Source organism: Morus notabilis, unplaced genomic scaffold (assembly GCF_000414095.1).
Source record: "Morus notabilis unplaced genomic scaffold, ASM41409v2 Scaffold384, whole genome shotgun sequence".
NCBI classification, from domain to species: Eukaryota; Viridiplantae; Streptophyta; class Magnoliopsida; order Rosales; family Moraceae; genus Morus; species Morus notabilis.
In genome coordinates, this window is record NW_010387635.1 from 212,629 (window position 1) to 233,134 (window position 20,506).

At 31.8% G+C, this 20,506-nt stretch overlaps 2 protein-coding genes across 2 annotated transcripts; both read left to right on the forward strand.

Annotated features, from left to right (window-relative positions):
- The first annotated feature begins 2,940 nt into the window (after positions 1-2,940).
- LOC21411793 (endochitinase) lies at positions 2,941-4,485 on the forward strand. Its single transcript, XM_024177025.1, has 3 exons — positions 2,941-3,410; positions 3,673-3,826; positions 3,990-4,485. Exons 1-3 carry the CDS (start codon positions 2,969-2,971, stop codon positions 4,411-4,413), a joined length of 1,020 nt encoding a protein of 339 aa, XP_024032793.1. The 5' UTR covers positions 2,941-2,968; the 3' UTR covers positions 4,414-4,485.
- A 6,791-nt stretch (positions 4,486-11,276) lies between these two features.
- On the forward strand, positions 11,277-12,793 carry LOC21411794 (endochitinase). Its single transcript, XM_024177026.1, has 3 exons — positions 11,277-11,745; positions 11,880-11,988; positions 12,275-12,793. Exons 1-3 carry the CDS (start codon positions 11,301-11,303, stop codon positions 12,642-12,644), a joined length of 924 nt encoding a protein of 307 aa, XP_024032794.1. The 5' UTR covers positions 11,277-11,300; the 3' UTR covers positions 12,645-12,793.
- Positions 12,794-20,506: the final 7,713 nt, after the last annotated feature.

The following is a 20,506-nucleotide window of genomic DNA, read 5'->3' on the forward strand; positions in this document are numbered from 1 at the left end:
ATTCATGATTGTTAGATTTACAATCTATGACCAGTAATTGCAATTCAATTTGACTTAAGTTCGTGGTTTCGTGAATGTTATTTTCTTGAAGTGTGCATGTCATGTCTAAAGTCCTTGAAAAGATCTATGATTTTCATGTTCGGTATCCGGACCGAGACATCTCCTATATCACTAATGTGCACTAAACCCATCCATATTTGGCGTAAAATCACCATTTTGGACCTATTTCAGAAATCAACCTAAAATTAATGTCTAGGGTCGTTTTTGGGGGAAAAAAAGGCTATTTCACAAAAGTTGTTTAAAACAAAAATTTCCTTCAACTTTGATGTTGGTCACTTTTTGAAATTAAACTTCTATCTTGATCTTCTAGCCAAAATAGAGTCGGGTACAATTTTCGGGTCAATAGCCTAGTTTTTTATTTTAGTCTGAAATTGAGAATTTTCATCATTTTATGTTTCCATACATCTTCGATCACCTAATCAACTTATTTTATACACATCTCATTCCTCCTATTCTTCATTATAACTGGGCTTGGTTAACATTCTCAAACTAAATTTCAACAGAGTTCCGCCTAATTTTCGTATTTTCTGAGCTAACCATAGCTCGTTTTATCCGTTGTTTCAACCTTTCAAACACATAACACAGCCTTTCTCATTCTTTTCATCATCATAAACAACACAAGCTCTAGGGTTTCATCATCATTCTCACAAGAATTTCCATAAATAAAAACACTAAACACATAACCTAATCATCGAAAATTTATCCTTTGGTCATTAGGTTTTTCGATACCATTAATAACAATAAGCAAATCATCATCCTTAGCAAAAACGTTTCCATGGTCTCTACTATTCATGTACGTGCAGCTATGCAGGAAATAAGGAGAAAAATTAAAATTTTACCTTATAAGAATGAAGAGAAAGCTCTAGTGACACTAATCAACGGTGATTTTTTGTAGATTTCGATTTGAACTTGTTATTCTCACTTTAGGAAAATTTTTTTCTTCTCTCTTTGGCTGAGTGTTCCCTGGTTCTTGTGCATTAAAAATGAACATTTTGGTTGCATTTTTCCCCCTTAAAGAACCGGTCATAAAAGGATAGGGACTTGGGTGCAATTTTGACATTTTCTAAAGTCTTTTTTGCAAAAGAAATATATATATATATATATATATTTTTTTTTTTTTCTTTGCTTCTCTTCTTCACTTGGCTTGCCATCCTTCCTCTTTCCATGTGTCCTAATCTCAGCCCTCCATCTATTAATCACCTTAAATTTCAACCATTCATTTTTAATAACTATCTTATTTCGAGTCAGTTTAATTCTTATCTGGTACATGTTTTATCTGCGTTTTTCAGACAGTTTGTCAACTTGGTCAACTTTACTCAACCTTAACTAACGTTTCAAGAGTGGCCTACTGGTAGAATCTTTGTCAACAAATTTTGACTCGGTCAATCCTAATCAGTTGAAAATCCTAATTTTCTCGTTTCGGCGTCCCGAACCCCTTTTTCGTCCGTTCTTCGTTCTGACTATTTCTAAAACCCTAGAATTGATATCTTTTTAATTATTTTTCATTTTATAAACTTAATATTCATCTTTTTGTACTGTTGTGAGAATAACACAACATTTCACGACTCTTTCTTAATTACAGCTTGAAATTTGGTAACTGCATCTTATATAATTCAGAAATTTTTTATCTTTAGCTTATAATTTGCTATTCAATATTAATATCAACGAATACTTATCATAAAAGTATTCATATTCATAATACAATGAATTCTAAGAAATTTTATCTTATACAATAATTTTTTCGACAAATTTTCCGATCATGACATACACTCTCATTTTATAAGAATAAAGCTGGGTAAGTGAATATGAGATTTCCCACACCCATATAGATATTGGGTAAATCCCTTACTGATCTATTGTATTAATGAAAAGACAAAAAATACATGAAATAAAAAAAATCTGAATCTATCCATATTTAATAAAGTAAATAAATTTAGTCAGAGGGATAATGGACACAGTTAATTGAGTACGAATAATGACTCCATGTTTCAAAAAGAAAGATAATAAAGATATTAATAAAGTTAAGTGAGTACAAACCAGACATTCAAGCAAAATTTGAACATATCTCATCTCAGATGTAATATTATTATTGTAGTCTTAGTTAATAGAAATACGTGTTTCCGTATAGTAGGAGGAATTCCAAAACCCTATTAGAAAAACATGGATTACTCGCTTTGGAGGCCATATACCTGAATTATAGATCGATCAACACCGTAATACAAATATATATATATATATATATATTCAGATGAATGACACATGTAATACAATATTACCTCGATAAATTAATAACTCCAATTAAATAATATTTTTAGCCGGTCCTGGCTTGGTCTCAAGCGTATTAATTTAACTTGGTTAAATAATATATTGATTAATTAATAAATTTTCATTGTCTCAACTGTGTATTACCGTTAGTACTAATTAAAAAACATGGATTAGTCGCTTTGGAGGCCATATACCTGAATTATAGATCGATCAACACCGTAATACAAAAAAAAAAAGTAAAAAAAATAATATTCAGATGAATGAAACATGTAATACAATATTACCTCAATAAATTAATAATTCCAATTAAATAATATTTTTAGCCGGTCCTGGCTTGGTCTCAAGAGTATTAATTTAACTCGGTTAAATAATATATTGATTAATTAATAAGTTTTCATTGTCTCAACTGTACCGTTAGTACTAATTAAAAAAAAGAAAGAAAGAAAGAAAGGTACGGAGGGTTCAAAGAAATAAAGAAAATGCATTCAATTGAATGAACATATTTTGGAGGTCAAAAAAGGAAACTAAAAAAAAGGTGGCTTGGAGGTAGCTGGGATTGAAACACTATATATAGACACGTTACAATCTCATTCATGAACCACCTTACTACTACTTGCAAGAGAAAAGAAAAAAAATAATCAAGATGATGATCAACTTCCGCAGTGCTAGTCTTATAATAATCTTGGCCCTTGGCTTGTTGGTAGCAACATCCGGGGCTCAACAATGTGGAACACAATATCCCAATTGTAACTGTCCAGAAGGGTATTGTTGCAGCATCTACGGATACTGCGGCACCACCGACCCCTACTGTGCCCCCGGAAACTGCCAATGCCAATGCCCCGCTTCTTCTGCGAAAGTAAATCCCATTTCTCCCGACGACGTCAGCAATATCATTTCTGAGGCCCTCTTCGAAGAAATGCTTCTCCATCGGAACAATCCGGTTTGCCCTGCTCATGGCTTCTACACTTACGAGGGTTTCATTACCGCCTCTAGACATTTCCCTGAGTTTGGTGCTACTGGCACGCTTGAAGATCGTAAGAGAGAGATCGCGGCCTTCTTCGGCCAAACTTCTCATGAAACCACAGGTACTTACTTATATGCATATACATATACACGGGGTTTTAATGATTAGGTTTTTATCGATATTTATTAATAAATATAAAAATTTAATAACGTGATATATGTTTGTATGAATTTGACCATTTTACATGTATACGTAAGTGTTTATGATCTAATTTGATGCTATCTAGTCCATCACTCTCTTTTATTTTTTAAGAAATTATGTATGTATGTATGTATATCTATGTTTATCGTGACTACTTATATTGTTGTTTTGAGTACGTGTAGGAGGATGGCCCCACGCACCGGATGGTCCGTATGCCCAGGGATATTGCTTTGTTAGAGAAGTAGGCAACCCACTTGACTATTGTGTTCCTAACACTGAATGGCCCTGTGTTGCTGGTCAAAGTTATTACGGCCGAGGACCAATCCAGCTCAGTCAGTAAGTAGTAATCTAGAAATTGTTTTAATTAATTAATTAATTAATTACCGCAATTATTTTCAAATAATTAAGTTGTGATTGTTCGTGAATGAACTACTTTTTTAATAAATATTAGTTATTTTCTCTCATTGTTTGTTAAAAAATTAATTTTTTAAACATTCAGCAACTACAATTATGGGCCAGCAGGAGCCGCACTTGGATTAGACCTACTTAGCAATCCCAATCTAGTTACCACAGACGTCGTTGTATCATTCAAGACGGCCTTATGGTTTTGGATGACTCCACAGTACAACAAACCGTCGTGCCACGAAGTTATAGTCGGCGCATGGAAGCCAACTCCAAAAGACATAGCAGCCAACCGACTTCCGGGCTACGGTGTGACCACCAACATCATCAATGGAGATCTAAAATGTGGCCATGGTCCTGATGATTGGGTGAAAGATAGAATTGGCTTCTATCTGAGATACTGTCACTTGCTGGGAGTGGACCCTGGGGATAACTTGGATTGCTATAATCAAAGGTCTTATGGGGTTACTCTTAGGAATCCAAAATATGGGATACTCAAAATGCCTGTCGACAAGGCATAATAATGTATATGGGACGAGAATAAAACATCATATGTAATCATGAGCTTTTTGATCCTGATATCAAGAAAAAGCTCTAGTAATTTGCTACGACTATATATATATATATATATATATGTTGCGTGTATGTAATAAAATAAGGAGAACTCAACTGCTTGTAATTATAAAATAATAAGCTCCTCAACTTAGTGAGGTGTGCTTTTTATATGATTTGTATCTGTAATAAAATAATAGCTTTCTCATATCAAGTTCTTTTCTTTCTTTTTTTTCAAAACCCTTAGGATCTACCCTTACCATAGGAATGATGCTTCAATTTTTTTTTTTTTTGTCCTTTTTTTAGACAGATAAAAAAATTATTAAAGAACGAAAAGAAGCATTACCAAAAAAAAAAAAAAAAAGAGAAAGTTAAGAAGGAAAAACAATCCAAATGCAAACTAAAAAAAAAAGAAAAAAAAAAGAAGTAATCTATGAGAAAAATCTTAGGACTTTCTTAATGTTAAACCATTGCCACCACAATCAAGGAAAGCATTTCTTTAAAGAGGTATGGTGTTATCCAAAATATAAAAACTGAAATTAAGGATATATATAAGATAGCTGCTTTAACTTCATTATTAAAATTATGAGTACCCATTCCTCAATCCTAATTGTATGGATTTTTCATGCCAAACATAAGATAAAATTTGGTAAAAGAAGTTCATTATGTCCCAACTAAATCGACATCTACAAATAAATTATTTTATATTAAATCTCTCACTCCATTTTATTAATAAAAAGAAAAATACACGGGAAAAGAAAAACTCTAAATCAAACCACAACAATTAAATAGTAAATGCTTCTTAATGGAAAGGTAATTAATAAAGTTAAGTGACAGTACAAATTATGATTCATATTTCTACAAGAAAGATTGAAAGTTAATAAAATTAAGTGAGTACGAATAATGACACTCAACAAGAAAGATATATTCAAACTCAGCATAAACATATTTCAAAGGTAATATTAATTAGGTCGGTGGTCTTCTCTGGATAATAATAGCGGAGGCCAGTTTTTTTCGCTTCAGGCAGGCAAGAAGTTCCATCAGAGGTTCAAATATTTGGAGATCCTGTAATTTTTTTTTTGTTTCTTAATTTTAAATCAAAATTTATGTTTATTTCTTTTCTTTTGGATTCTGTTTTGTGCAATCTTTTGTAGTCTTAATTAATTAAAAAGGAAGTATTCTTAACTCGTAAAAAAGAAAAGAAAAAAGAAAAACGCGTTTCCAAGGTAGGTGAAATTCTAAAACTCTATACAACAACATTGCACTCTCATCCATGAATCAATATTTTGCTCACAAAAAAAAAATCTACATACATACCTATATATATATATATATATATATATATATAGGTCAAGTCACCAGTCCAGTACCAGACTGGAGCGGCACTTGTATAATTTTTTTTTTTTAAAATATGTATATTTTTTCTTTAAAACGTGTATATTTCCTCTTAAAATAAGTATATATTATACATTTTATCATAAAAAAATGTACATATTTTAAAAGAAAATATACACATTTTTTAAAGAAAATATACATATTTTAAAAATAAAATATATAAATGCCGCTCTAATCCGATATATATATGTATATATATATATAATATACGACCATAGAGCTCCTATCCCAACTAGTTGCTACCCCTAAAGCTCCTTTTTCATACGGCTTTTCACTCTACATTATTAATAAGAACAAAAAAAAAAAAAAAAATTAACAAAGGATTAAGAGTACAGCAAAAAAGTCAAAAGACATCGGCATAAAAAATAAAGATTTTATAGGAAATTAAATAAGAACAAGCGGAGAGCCAACACCACACGGTCAAGTCAAAACTACACAGTGAAAAATTAGTTTCCCAAATAGGTTTAGGTAAAAATCTTTCTAGTGAAACCAAAATAAATTAAAACACATTCGAAATTCTTTCTTATCGGATAGTACATGTTCCATGGTCGATCGTGAATTATAGTAGTAGAAATGTCACAATAATCCGCTTGTCTCTTACTATTTATTCTAATAAAAGTATTTGTCTCCTTTTGCTATACCACGAACACGTTGATCGGATAGTATATGCTGCTCGTTTTCTGTTGTAAACAGTAATAAATAAGATGGTGTTTAGGAGATATGTTAAAGTATCTTTGCAGTACGTGCCTTTTTTTTTTAAACAGATGTTTGCAGCACGTACTGGTTTTGTCTATTATACCACTTTTGGGCCCGTTTTGTCTATTAAGATGTGACTTTATATATGAGAGTTTTTACTGTAATAAAAAAGTTAAATAAGACTATTTGTGAAAGCTTTTTACTATAAAAAAACTCAAAGTCTAAATTCGAATCGATAAAATAAATGAGCTGTTATTCTCTTTATTTACATTGAAAATTTTCTCCCTGTAAGCCCGCAAAATTAAAAATTATTGTGTTTAATTATGTAAAATTAAAATTATTAGTGTGCCAAATTAAATATTTAAATATAAATATTGGTATTTCTGTGCCTGAAATTTAATTTAACATCATTTTGGAAATTTTTGGAAATTTTCATTTTAAGCTTTGGATTTTTCAAACATTTCATTTTTGCCCCAATTTAAAAAAAAATTGTAAAGAGAAGCCATGTGATATTCAACTGTAGAACACACATTAGAATGTTCAATTCCTACTTCTATGGACCGTTTGACATCTTTAGACTTATCCAATTGTTTTTAAAATACTAAATTAATGCTATTAATTTTTAACTCTCATTTTTACTCATTTCATTAATCTTTTTTTCACGCTTCTTTCTTCCCTTCTCTCCCTCATTGTTTGCAGAGAACTAGACCCTTCCTTTTACTAGAGAAACTCAAACCTTTAGAATTGAAAAACCCATCTTTGTTTTAATTTCTTCAATAGAACTCATCAAGCGTAAGGGGAAACTTGAAGACTTTGTTGAAAAACAACAGAGAAACCAGATTAAAGGAAGAGATTTAATCGTTGAATTATTTAATAAAGGATCATGGGACAGTTAAAAGCGGAAACGGGCAGACGTCAACACTGAAGAAATTGTTCAGTAAAATTTATGCCAAAGAGGTAGGATATCAGAACCCTTTCTTTGTTGGCTACAGTATTAATTTAAGCAAATGACTTTATAATTGATTTGAGAAATATCATGATTTGCAGAATTGATATTTGGAAAATTATTGTGGCTTTGGAAAAAGAATTCCAAGAGTTGAGTATATACTAGTTATGGATATTTTGAATATTTTTGTATTTTCCTTATTTTCAGAAATGGTTTTAAGGTATTTTAAAGTTTATACTTCGATTGGCCGGATTGCACACACGGTGCAAAGAGTGTATTTTTCTGATCGGGAGAATCACCTCAGTATTTGTTGGCGATGGCCCTGGAATATTACATGCTACTATAAGTTAATAGTAGGGACACAAATTGCATTGTTGGCATTGTTTCTTTATTTTTATATCTGCACGTTTATTGATTCTGTATTATTTATTTATTTATGTATTAGTTTATTTACTTAAAAATGTTGTTTCGAAAATTGGCTTTGAACAATTTAGGTTTAAAAGAAATATTCTACTGAGTCTTTCGCCCATGTTTTAGTATTTTAAAATTTTCTCCTCCCGGATTGTGTGTAGCTACCTGAGTTAAAGGTATGATTTGAGTTACCGAAATGTGTTAGTGGCTCTCATGGATTCCTATAAGCTAACATAAGGTATTAGTTGTTTAAGTTTCATCATTTCTGTAACTGTTGTACAAAAATTGTACTATACGGTCAGTCCCGATATTCTAAAAGATTTTGTATCCAAATTGTTTTAATTAAATTTGGACATTTAAGCCCTTGTGAGGCATTGATTTAATTATTATTTTCAAGTCGATCTCATTTTGTGGATTTAAGTGATTTAAAACCGTGTTTATTTTACGTTAATTTTAATTAGTCTGTTTCCGCGGTGGGACACACTCAATCTCATTTTTGTTCAGGGAAAAAAAATTAAGTAGAGATCGAGTATATAAATATTATTCATATAAAACGATTAGTAAAAATAATTATGAAATATGCATGATCATTAAAATTATAAAGATAACAAGGAAGAAACAAATAAAGGGTAAATATTTATTGTTGTGTTCTCACATATATAGGATATACTAGTTTGGTAGTTTTCAAACCGCAATAACATGTTTCTATTTATTTGGAAGACTAATATTGTTATAAGGCTTACCGGTTGAAGCTATTCTTAATCAGTTTTTGTTCGATTTGGAAGATCGAAGATGGTTTTTCATTTTCCATGCTCGGTGGATATCTTATTTGTTTTTTGTATGAATTCTAATTTTGTTTTCTTTTTAGTTTTTTAATAAACTTGGGTACAAAGCACATTGCTTAGGGCTAGATATAATCACTCTTTGATAGCTGACAAAGGTCTGATGTAGGTCTTGATCAGCGCTTTATTCATTTGGTTGGGCGTTTCATGCGTCCTCCGACAGCCTCCTTCGTCCTTCGTTCGTCCACCACGCCTCATTTGTCCAGCAAATCTTTCCCGCCTTTTTTTTTTGTGTGCTGTCCTTTGAACTAGCTAGTTTACTCTTTTATAATTGTAGTTAACTTTTTCTAAGTTCTTTTTAGTCAACATAGTAAGTGGGAGCTTGATATGGTTTGAGAAGTTGAGTTGCTAGCTAGGTATTAATCTTTGGGATGTCTTAAACCTTTTTTTTTTTTTTTGTGCAAATTAAAAAAAATAAAAAAAATAAAAACTAATTATAACATATGTATCCTCTGCTCTTGTCGCTAATACAATAAAACTTGCTGGTGTCCTATGGTTGTTCACAGATTAATTCTGAATTCTTTTTGGCTTTCAGAAAGAATAATGAAGCGGGCATCGGTTAAAAAAAAAAGAAAAAAAAAAGTGTGGTTGAGGATATTTGGTATGGAACATCCGTGTAGGAACACATGTATATTGACCACGTTGCAAAAGTACCATGATTTGTACGTTTTTCTGGGACCTGGTCTCACCAAAAAAACTTATTGATAAACTAATTCTTTTGGTTCACCATTGTTTTTCGTCGTGTTTTTAGAGCTTGTGAGGCCCACCAAGGATAAGAAAACAAATTTAACATTATTTTGGGGCAAAACTTATGGTAGTATTTCTACTTACTTTTGCCCTACAGGTACCTAGTACTACAATTTTGACTGTTGATTAACTTGAAGCGGTTGTACATTACTCGCTCCCAACTTTTAACTTGTACACGGTTAAAAAAAGTTAATTCAATGGTTAAAATAGTAATGGTATTTTGTCCTTTTTATTCAAACTCTCGTGTTCTTTTCTTTATTAATAATATTCTAGTGGGGAATTTGATAGAAAATTAAGTTAATAGTGAATAATTAAGGTGTGCTAGTTGTCTATGATATCAATTTTTCCCGTTAAGACCATATGGGTTAGATCAAGCGGACTGATCATTGACAGGTCTAAAAAATAGAGAGAAAAAAAAATTTTGAATAATTCTCTGATCCAGTATACTACTTATAGTGTGTGTGCGTATATATATATATATATATATATATGTATGTATATATATCACCAATAACATAGCAGTCATGGAGGACAATTTATCACATGCCTCTTACCTAGTATTTATGGATCGATTTTTATTGTCTATAATGAGACTGAAATTATGCCTTCGTTCTAAATATGATTTAAACTGATGTGATTTTGAACTCTCAAAATACTAATTGATGAAAATGTGGCTTAAATTTCTTTCCACTCCACTTGCGGTCTTAATAGTTACAAGTGATCATTGGGTTGTAAGCGTAAGAAGACATTGATCCCTTTTACTTTATTTATATATATATATATATATTTCATCAATTGTTTTATTAATATTTTTGTCAATTACTTAATTTATTGCCACCGTTAAATTAATATTTTGTAGCTAAGAGAATAATAATAATTGATGAGTAAATATTAGAGTAACTATATATTAAAACAACACCCATTATGTATTATGTGTGTTGATTCTTAAAAGTAAGTAAATGTGATATTCCTATAGGTATTAAACCATAGACGCGCGTGCACGATGACCAACATATTCTAACTTGATCTAGAAAAACAATAGAAACGTTCAATACCAATTCAGCAACTTATGTTTTTTATGGGAAAAAAAAAACCGTGCAACTTACGTTGTCCGTTTGGACTTTGGATTTTCCCTTCAAGTATATGTAATAGAGCGTAGATAAGTAGTATATATGATTATCTTTACCTTTCAATTAACTTTTGACATATTTTTTTTAGGAAGAAAAGTTTTAATTTTACTTCTTATTTTCTAGTAATATCTGTTTTAGTCAAATAAAGTCAAGCCAATTAATGGAAGAAAATAAAGTCCGCCATCTTTTTTGAAATTTTTTAAGCACGAAGCTAGCTAGAATACAAACTATATTAAAAAAAAAAAAAAAGAAAGAGAATATTTACGACACATTAATAAAGTAGTTTTAAATGCTATTGTCTCATAAAGAGACAAAAGCACTTAGGTAGCAAATCAAGAAGATATTTTTTTTTTCTAAATTAATTCAAGAATAAAAAAAATGCAAGAAGATATTTGGGCAGTTTGGCGTATGGGAATTGGTCACGAGTACTACTCCGTGCTAAGTCGAGTAGTATATATTATTTCTTTGACATTTACACATGTTTCTACCCATCTTTGACGCAAGTGTTTAATCATGTATGAAAGTCAAGCCAATTAATGGAAGAAAATAAAGTCCGCCATCTTTTTTGAATTTTCTTAAGCACGAAGCTAGCTAGAATACAAACTATATCATCTATAAATACCAAAGCACTGTCCCAGTATTTTCAACATATACTAAAACAAAATTTGAAACAGAAAAAGAAAAAACAAATGAAGTCTTGTAGTTCTATAATCATTGTCCTCTTGCCCTTTGCCTTCTTGGTAATAGGATCAGCCTTTGCGGAGCAATGTGGACGACAAGCTGGAGGCGCTCTATGTCCCAATAACTTGTGTTGCAGTGAATATGGTTGGTGTGGCTCCACAACCGTCTATTGTGGAAAGAACTGCCAAAGCAAATGCGGCGGTTCAACGCCGACGACACCGTCTACACCAACCCCTACTGGCAGCGGCGTTAGCAGTATCATCACCAGATCGTTGTTTGATCAAATGCTGAAATACCGGAATGATAACCGGTGCCCGGCTCACGGGTTCTACACCTACGATGCTTTCATCACTACTTCTAGGTCTTTCAATGGCTTTGGCACTACCGGTGATGATGCCACTCGTAAAAGGGAGCTCGCAGCTTTCCTTGGTCAAACCTCTCACGAAACCACAGGTTAATAACTTCACACAATTATCATTAATTAAGTTTAATTGTTACCTAAAAGTGTACATACACGGTTCATCAATAATTTGGTGGTTTATTCATATTTGTTATACTAATTAATATTATCATTTTTTTATCCATAGGAGGATGGCCAAGTGCACCGGATGGTCCTTATGCATGGGGTTATTGCTTTGTGACTGAAAACAACAACAATGATCGTTATCGTGGTCGTGGACCTATCCAACTCACTCAGTACGTGTTGATATAGTAATTCTTAATTTGTTATAAAGTTTTATCTTCCTCTTTCTGATCAAATCACATGAATATCTCCATGTTACTTGTCTAATACAAAAATACATCTTCAAACAAAGAATATGAACATCCAGTAGCAAGGTCTAATTAAATAAACTTGTGTAGTAGTGTTCATTGTATAATACTAATTTGTTGCTTATAAATTAACTAGTAGGCAAATTCTAAAAACTCGAACAAGTTTGAAGCTTTTTACAATTTTTTGACCAGTTGATTTAATTTCTTTCAGTGACTACAATTATCGTCAAGCAGGTCAAGCAATTGGCGTTGACTTGATAAACAACCCAAATTTAGTTGCCACGGACCCAGTTATATCATTCAAGACAGCTATATGGTTTTGGATGACCGCACAAGGAAACAAACCATCTAGCCACAACGTGATCATAGGAAGATGGACACCGTCCGATGCTGATAGGTCAGCAGGTCGGGTTCCGGGCTACGGTGTGATCACGAACATAATCAACGGTGGATTGGAGTGTGGGAAGGGTCAAGATAATAGGGTGGCTGATAGGATAGGTTTCTACAAGAGGTACTGTGATTTGTTAGGAGTGAGCTATGGGAATAACTTGGATTGTTATAGTCAAAGGCCTTTTGCCTAAACGATTATCTTATCTTAAAATATTAAAAAGAGAATGATCTCTTGATCTGACTCCGTTAAACAAAGTCAACAGAATAATATGTAATGGGAAAGTTCCTTTTTTCTCATCTTAATATATGGTTTTATATGTATCTTTTGTTTTTTTTATTTGAATGATGTATTGATTTCATAACTTCGTCACATTGAAAGTGAGCCTTATTTCTCTCGTAAGACAGAACCGTGCAGAGTAGAGAGACAGCCGAAAGAATAATTTTTACGAAAGGAAAAAAAAAACTTAAAAAACTAGTCACAAGAATCATCCGCTTCCCTGATTTCTATACAAATTAAATGTGTTGAAGGTGAAGGAATGGCAAAGCGTTGGGAAAAATGTCATGTCGTTTTAGAATGATCACAATACCCTTCAGATATGAATGACATGTAGTTTTCATGAACAACATCACCGAAACATGCAATCAAATAGAAATGACTTATCGTTTCAAGTATAACAGATCAACACGGCAAACCGATTCTATAAATTACATGGTGTTTTCTAAGACATACGTAACGCTTGGTTTTACTTACAACACAAGGCACGTCGTCCCCTTAAATCGCGACATGTTTACGACATGCGTTTTAAATTCTCAATTTGTGAATTACATGTTGTTTTCTGAATCACACGTTAAATATGAACGACTTTTATGGACATCCCATCTCCAACTCTGGCAACTGAAAATTTCATTTAATCCTACGCCCATTTAGATAAAGAAGAACATTTAAGAGCAAATAGGGAAAAGCTTCAGCATCAATGTTTTGTTCAATAAATAATACAAGATAAAAGGTTGTGTTCTTGCTTCCAACAATAATTTTACCCAACTTCTTGTTTGACTAAATCGAAAAAGAAAAAAAAGAATGCATATCCTTTACCTGATTTTACACTACTTTTATCCAAGCAGCCTGTTGGAATTATAATACGACCGATATTAGTCAATTTATGGACATTCATCCTCGTGTCATTGAGATTTCAGAAGTTTGAAGTATTTGAAATATTGTATTCCATTAATTCTAAAACAGAAAAACATAGAAAAGATCAGGTATATTTGTATAACATTCCCCTCTAGCATGTGTGTATATACGTATTGATTCTTACGACCGGTAGTGGTGGTATAATGATGAAAGATGACCAATTAAGACTCTTATCTAGCACTTCGAGATCGATTTTCATTAATATCCGCAACGAGATTAAAATTATATCTCTTATCGGTTTGTGAAATATGATTTAGACTAATGTGAATTTTGACCCTCGCTAGACTTTAGTTGATGAAAGCATAACATAGGCTTCTTATTTCCAGTCCATTTTTGGTTTTAGTCAATTGTATGGAATGTCATAACAGAACATTGGTCCCAGTTTCTTGAATATTTTTTATATATGTGTATATATATAGGAATTGCCTCTAATCCAGTACCGGATTGGAGCGATACTTGTATATTTTTTCTTTAAAATATGTATCTTTTCTTTTTAAAACGTGTATATTTTCTCTTAAAACATGTACATTTCCTTTTATGATAAAATATGCAATATATACATGTTTTAAGAAAAAATATACCGTTTTAAAGAGAAAATATACATATTTTAAACAAAATATATTTAAGTGCCGCTCCAGTCCGGTGCCGGACTGGAAACTTGGCCCATATATATATATATATATATATTATATATTATAGTCAAATGGACAGGGCAAAACAATTTGCACCTGCATGATCAACGTATCCTAACTTGATCTAGAAAAAGAAAAACAGAACGTTCAACACCAATTCAGCAACTTAAGTGGCCTGTTTAGACTTTTTGAAATTACTATAATTGCAGATCGGAATCAAGCACTTACGCATGACCTTTTCCCTAATGGAATTGTGCTTCCTTAATAATTAGCTAGATTCAATAAAATAAGCTGAAGAGAGTTATACTTAAATTCTATATTTCATAAACTAAATAACAAAATTTTGGAGGAAATTATAAGAGGACGTACAAATTACCATCCAAAACAGATTTTCCTGTCAATCAATACTTGTAACGTTAGAGCATACATAAGTAGGATTGTTAACTTCCAATAAACCTTGACTTTTTCTAGAAAGACAGAGAACGGTGATAATAATAAAAAAAAAATGGGTACAATTTATGAGAAAAAAGTATTATTTTTCTCATAAAGAGACAAAAACTAGTGCTAGTTAGCAATTCAAGAAGATTTTTTTAAATAAATAAATAAATAAATTCAAGAAAAAAAATTGAAGATGATAATATTTGCGCAATTTGGAGTATGGGCATTGGTCACGAGTACTACTCTGTGGCCTATAGGGTGGTATACATCATTCCTTTGACTCTTCGGACATCTTTTTAGCCATCTTGATGAATATGCGAAAACAGAATTAATTAGTGGAACAAAAAGTCCGCCATCGTTTTTGAATTTTCTTAAGCTAGAAATTACGGATTTGTTTGGTTGTATTTTTGAGTTATGGTAATTTGAGTATAGATTTTGAGTGAATTTAAGTTGAAGTTATAATTTGAGTTTGCATAATTTGGATGTGCACATTTGAGTTATGATTTGAATTGAGAATCTATTTAAATTTGTATTTGAGTGGGTCAAAACTTAAATTTGTATTTAAATAATATTTTAATAAAAACTCAATGGTGATGAAAAATTTTAATAAGGTATATGGTTGGAGTTTTATTCCTCTTTTCATTGTGAATGCATAGAAAGAAAAATCATTTCAATCAGAATTAAAATGAAAAAGTTTTAACGTTTTTAAGAATAAAAAAATACCGTTCATTAACTTGAGTTTGAGTTTAAGAACTTGAGTTGAAGGGAAAACTTGGACTCAGATTTTAGCCCCAAACTCAAGTTAAAACTTACGTTCAAACTCATATTTTACAAACGAACATGAATTTAAATAAAATTGTAACTTGAATTCAAACTTTTTTTAAGTTTTACTCTGAAAAAACAAGCCCTAAGTCTTTTTGTGCCTATCATTATCTATTAATACCAAAGCAATCTCTCAATCTTTTCTACATACTAAAAATTAAGGAAATTGAAAAAGAAAAAGAAAATGAAATCTTGTAGTTCTGTGATCACTGTCCTGTTGTACTTAGCTTTCTCGGCAACAAGACCTGCCTTTGCGAAACAATGTGGAAGACAAGCGGGAGGCGCTTTATGTCCCAATAATTTGTATCACCCCTCATGTGGAAAGAACTGCCAAAGCCAATGTGGCGGTTCAACGCCGGTGACACTCTCTACACCAACCCCAAGTATCGGTGACGTCGGCAGCATCATCACAAGATCGTTGCTTGATAACCGGTGCCCGGCTCACGGGTTCTAATTACACCTACGATGCTTTTATCACTGCTGTTAGGTCTTTCAATGGCTTTGGCACCACCAGCGATGATGCCACATGTAAAAGGGAGCTCGCGGCTTTCTTTGGTCAAACCTCGCACAAAACCACAGGTTAATAACTCAAAATAATTATCATTAATAAAGTTTAATTGCTACCTAAAAGTGTAAATACTTTCATCAATAATTTGGCGATTCATTCATACTCGTTAATATTATCATTTATGATCCGTAGGGGGATGGCCAAGTGAACAGGATGGTCCTTATACATAGGGTTATTGCTTTGTGACGGAAAACAACAATAATGAATTGTTATCGTGGTCGTTATCTAACTCACTCAGTATGTCAACATCTCATTAATTAATTAGGTATAACCTATTTCTCTTTATGCTTAAATTAGTGCGTGCCTCAATATCATTTGACACAATTTATCATACTTTGACTTTTAGACATGTAGGTAATTTTCTTTTGCTTTGGTTTTTTATCCTGTACTCGATCGATGGTTTTGTTAGTTTTGTATCCTTCTGTATACGAACTTTTATTTTTCCTCTTTCTCTTTTTCCGTATATTTTTATAGTCTTTCTTAGTTGTAATTTTTATTTTCTTCTGGATTAATAGAAATTTTAAACATTTTTTTTCTTTTAAAACTCTTTTATAATTTTATTTTATTTTTTAAGAAAATGGGGAGGTTGATAGAGAACAAAATCTCGTGATGGGTGTAAACTAGAGATTAATATGATCTGAAGAGTCCATTTTAATTAGTTGTATGATCTCTGTTTCATTTAAATATATATGTATATATATTTTTGTGTTACACTGACGTCGATCGCTTTTAGATAAAAATATATACTACATACTATACATCTAAATAAAAAGAAAATCACATAACACTTATTATCTCATCATACAAAGTGGAAAAGGAAGATAAATAGTTTTCATGGGGAACAAAGAGGCAGCGATGGTTGCCGGGAGAGGAGTGGTGGAGATCAACTTTACTTCTGAAAAGAAGCTTACTTTGAACAATGTTCTTCATGTTCCTGATGTAAAGAAAAATCTTGTATTCGCTATTATAATGTGTAAGAATGGGCTTAAGATTGTACTTGAGGGTAATAATTGTATTATATCTAAGAATGGGGTCTTTGTGAGAAAGGGATATTCTTGCGATGACATGTATAAACTTAGCATTAATAATAAAGATTATATGAATTCTCTTTATATTGTTGACTCTTTTGATGTTTGACATACACGTTTAGCACACTTAAATTTTATATCTTTGAAATATATGTCTAAACATGGTTTGATTAATGCAAAGATGTTAAAAATGATAAGTGTGAAATTTGTATACAAATAAAGATGACTAAGAAACCCTTTCCTAGAGCCAAATGAAATACTCAAATATTAGATATGATTCATATCGATATTTGTGAGTATAATGATATTATGACAAGAGGAGGAAAGAGATACTTTATCACTTTCATTGATGTTTGTTCTAGATACACTTATGTGTACTTCCATAGAACAAAAGATGAAGCCTTTGATAAATTTAAAATTTATAAGGCTGAAGTTGAGAACCAAAAAGATAAGAAGATCAAAATGATTTGAAGTGATAGAGGTGGTGAATATTTCTCAAATGAATTTGAAACCTTCTATGAAGAGCATGGTATTATTCACCAAAAGTCAGCCCCTTTCACTCCTCTACAAAATGGATTGGCTGAAAGAAAGAATATGATTTTTACCGATATAATTAACTCTATGCTTCTTAGTGCTAAATTACCTAATAATTTATAAGAGGAAGCTTTACTTACTGCATGTCATGTTCACAGTAGAATTACGTCCATGAAAACATATTTATCTCCATATGAAGTATGGAAAGGAAGAAAATAAAACTTGATGTAATTAAGGGGCAGTCTAGCATTCTATAGACGACATCTGTTGTCGCAAATATAACTTAATTATTTAGTATTTATACTAATGTTCTGGAATTGTTATTTCCGACGACGTTGTTAGTTGTCGTCGCAATTACGTTTTGGGAACCGCCAAATTTCCCCGCTGTTCTTTTGCGAGGGAATTCAAAATAACTATTTGCAATGACACATATTAATGTCGTCGCAAATAATATTTGGGAACTCCCAAATTGACCACCTTTTTACTCGGGGAACAAAAAATAAGTGACTTATTATTTGCGACGACAAGTGTCGTCGTAAATAATTCTTTATTTGCGACGAACAGTCGTCGTAAATATTATTCTTTGGGCGTCAAACGTTGGCGCCAGACAACATTTGTCGCCAACTACATATTTGCGATGACTTGTGCATTATTAGCGACGACAATATTCTCCTGTCATACAAATATTATTTGCGACGTCATGTCGTCGCAAATAGTTAATTATTTACGACGACAAATGTCGTCACAAATAAGTTCGTTACAAATAGAGCAAATTGTAGTAGTGATAATGTATTTTTGTATATGTGGAAGATGGACAACAACTCAGATTAAGAGCTCCCAGCACATTCTATTGGTCGATATTAGAGAATTAGAGACGGCAGAAATATACTTAGAAGAATTAAATATTAGAATAGAAAGTCTAAATCAATATTTGAGATATTTAGCCTCAGCAAAGATGGATAAAATACTATTTATATCAAATAGACAGGGACACTTTGAATAATATAAGTATAAGTTTATGCTATCAGATAGGAAAACAGAGATTTCAATATTCTACAAGAAGACAAACACAACTTCTATTATTATTGTACTAGAAAATACATCAAAACCACGTGAAGAAAAACCACTTTAAAAAAAATAATGGGCACACTCAAAAATAGACTAGGATCCTAGAAGCATATACCATATGTGTGAGTGGAATTATTCTATTGAAATATTGGGCGAAATTAATGTAGCTTAGCCTGGGCTGGGGTTGATTTCAACATTGTTTTCCTTAATTTCTTGTGTGGGAAAAAGAAACAAATAAAAGTGTATAGATTTAGATTTTTACCCTTTACTCTTCATTAATTTATTTTTAGTTTAATAAATATATTAGACAAAACATGGGGCGTTTTGATCAGATAGAAATGACATTGTTTCAAGTAAAAGATCAGCACAACGACATACAGCTTCTATAAATTACATGTCGTTTTTCTAAGATACATTATACATAAGGCTTGGTTTTACTTACAACATACGACATATCGCCCCCTTAAAATCACGGCATGTCTACGACATGAGTTTTAAATTCTCAATTTGTGAATTACATATTGTTTTCTAAATCACACGTCAAATATAAAACGACTTTTATAGATCCTATCTCCAATTCTGGCGACTAAAAATTTAATCTTCTTGATCCTACGTACGCCCATTTAAATTAAGAAACAACAACATTTAAGAGCAAATAGGGAAAAGCTTCAGCATCAATGTTTTGTTCAGTAAATATTACAAGATAAAAGGCTGTGTTCTTGCTTCCAACAATAGTTTTACCCATTTAAATCGAATAAGAATATACATATGTATATACATATGTATACACATGATTTTTGTATACTTTCTCCTTATGTGATTTTTCCAACAATTGTTTTTGTAATCTTACTACCCGTGGTGGTGGTATATGTGGTGGTGGTATATACGACCTCCTAAGGGCTCTTTAATTTCGCAGCGTAGGATTGATTTTCATTAATGTTTGCAGTGACACTGAAATTATATAGCTCTTATCAATATATCGAATATGGTTTAGACTATTTTCATTTTTGACTCTTGCTAGATGCTAGTCGATGAAAATATAGATTAGATTTCTTTTTAGTCTGGTTGTTGCTTTAGTAAAATATTGTGTGGATTGAGGACGTCAGAACTCATTGATCCCTTTTCTTGAATATAACATGTATATATATATATATATATATATATATATATATAATAAGCAAATGCTTTTCCTACAGGGCAAAACATTTCACTCTCATGCATCCATGAATCAATTTTTTGCTCACAAAAATTTATGCACACACACACACACACACACACACACACATATATATATATAAATCAAGGACTGTCCCAACTAGACATCTACATCCTTAAGCTTCTCCCTCTATATAATATTATTAATAAGAACAAAAGATAAAAATTTAACGAAGGATTGAGAATACATCAAAAGTCAAATTAACAGACATCCGCATGAAAAATAAAGATCCTACAAGAAATTAAATAAGAACAAGCGGAGAACTAATACCACAAGCTTAAGGCGAAACTACACCGTTGGGGTCAAACTAGAAGGGAAAATAAATTAAGACATGATATTCAAATTTCTTTCTTATCGGATAGTATGTGTTCGATCGTGAATTATATCACTCTTGATGAAATGTCACAATTCGTTTCAGTCCTCTAATAAATGCATGTATTTGTCTCCAATAATGGCTATCTACCACAAACACGTTGATCACATGCTTTTCTTTTTCTGTGTTGCCTATTTTGTTCTGGCCCTTTTCTGTTTGTAATGAGTAAATAGGGTATGTTT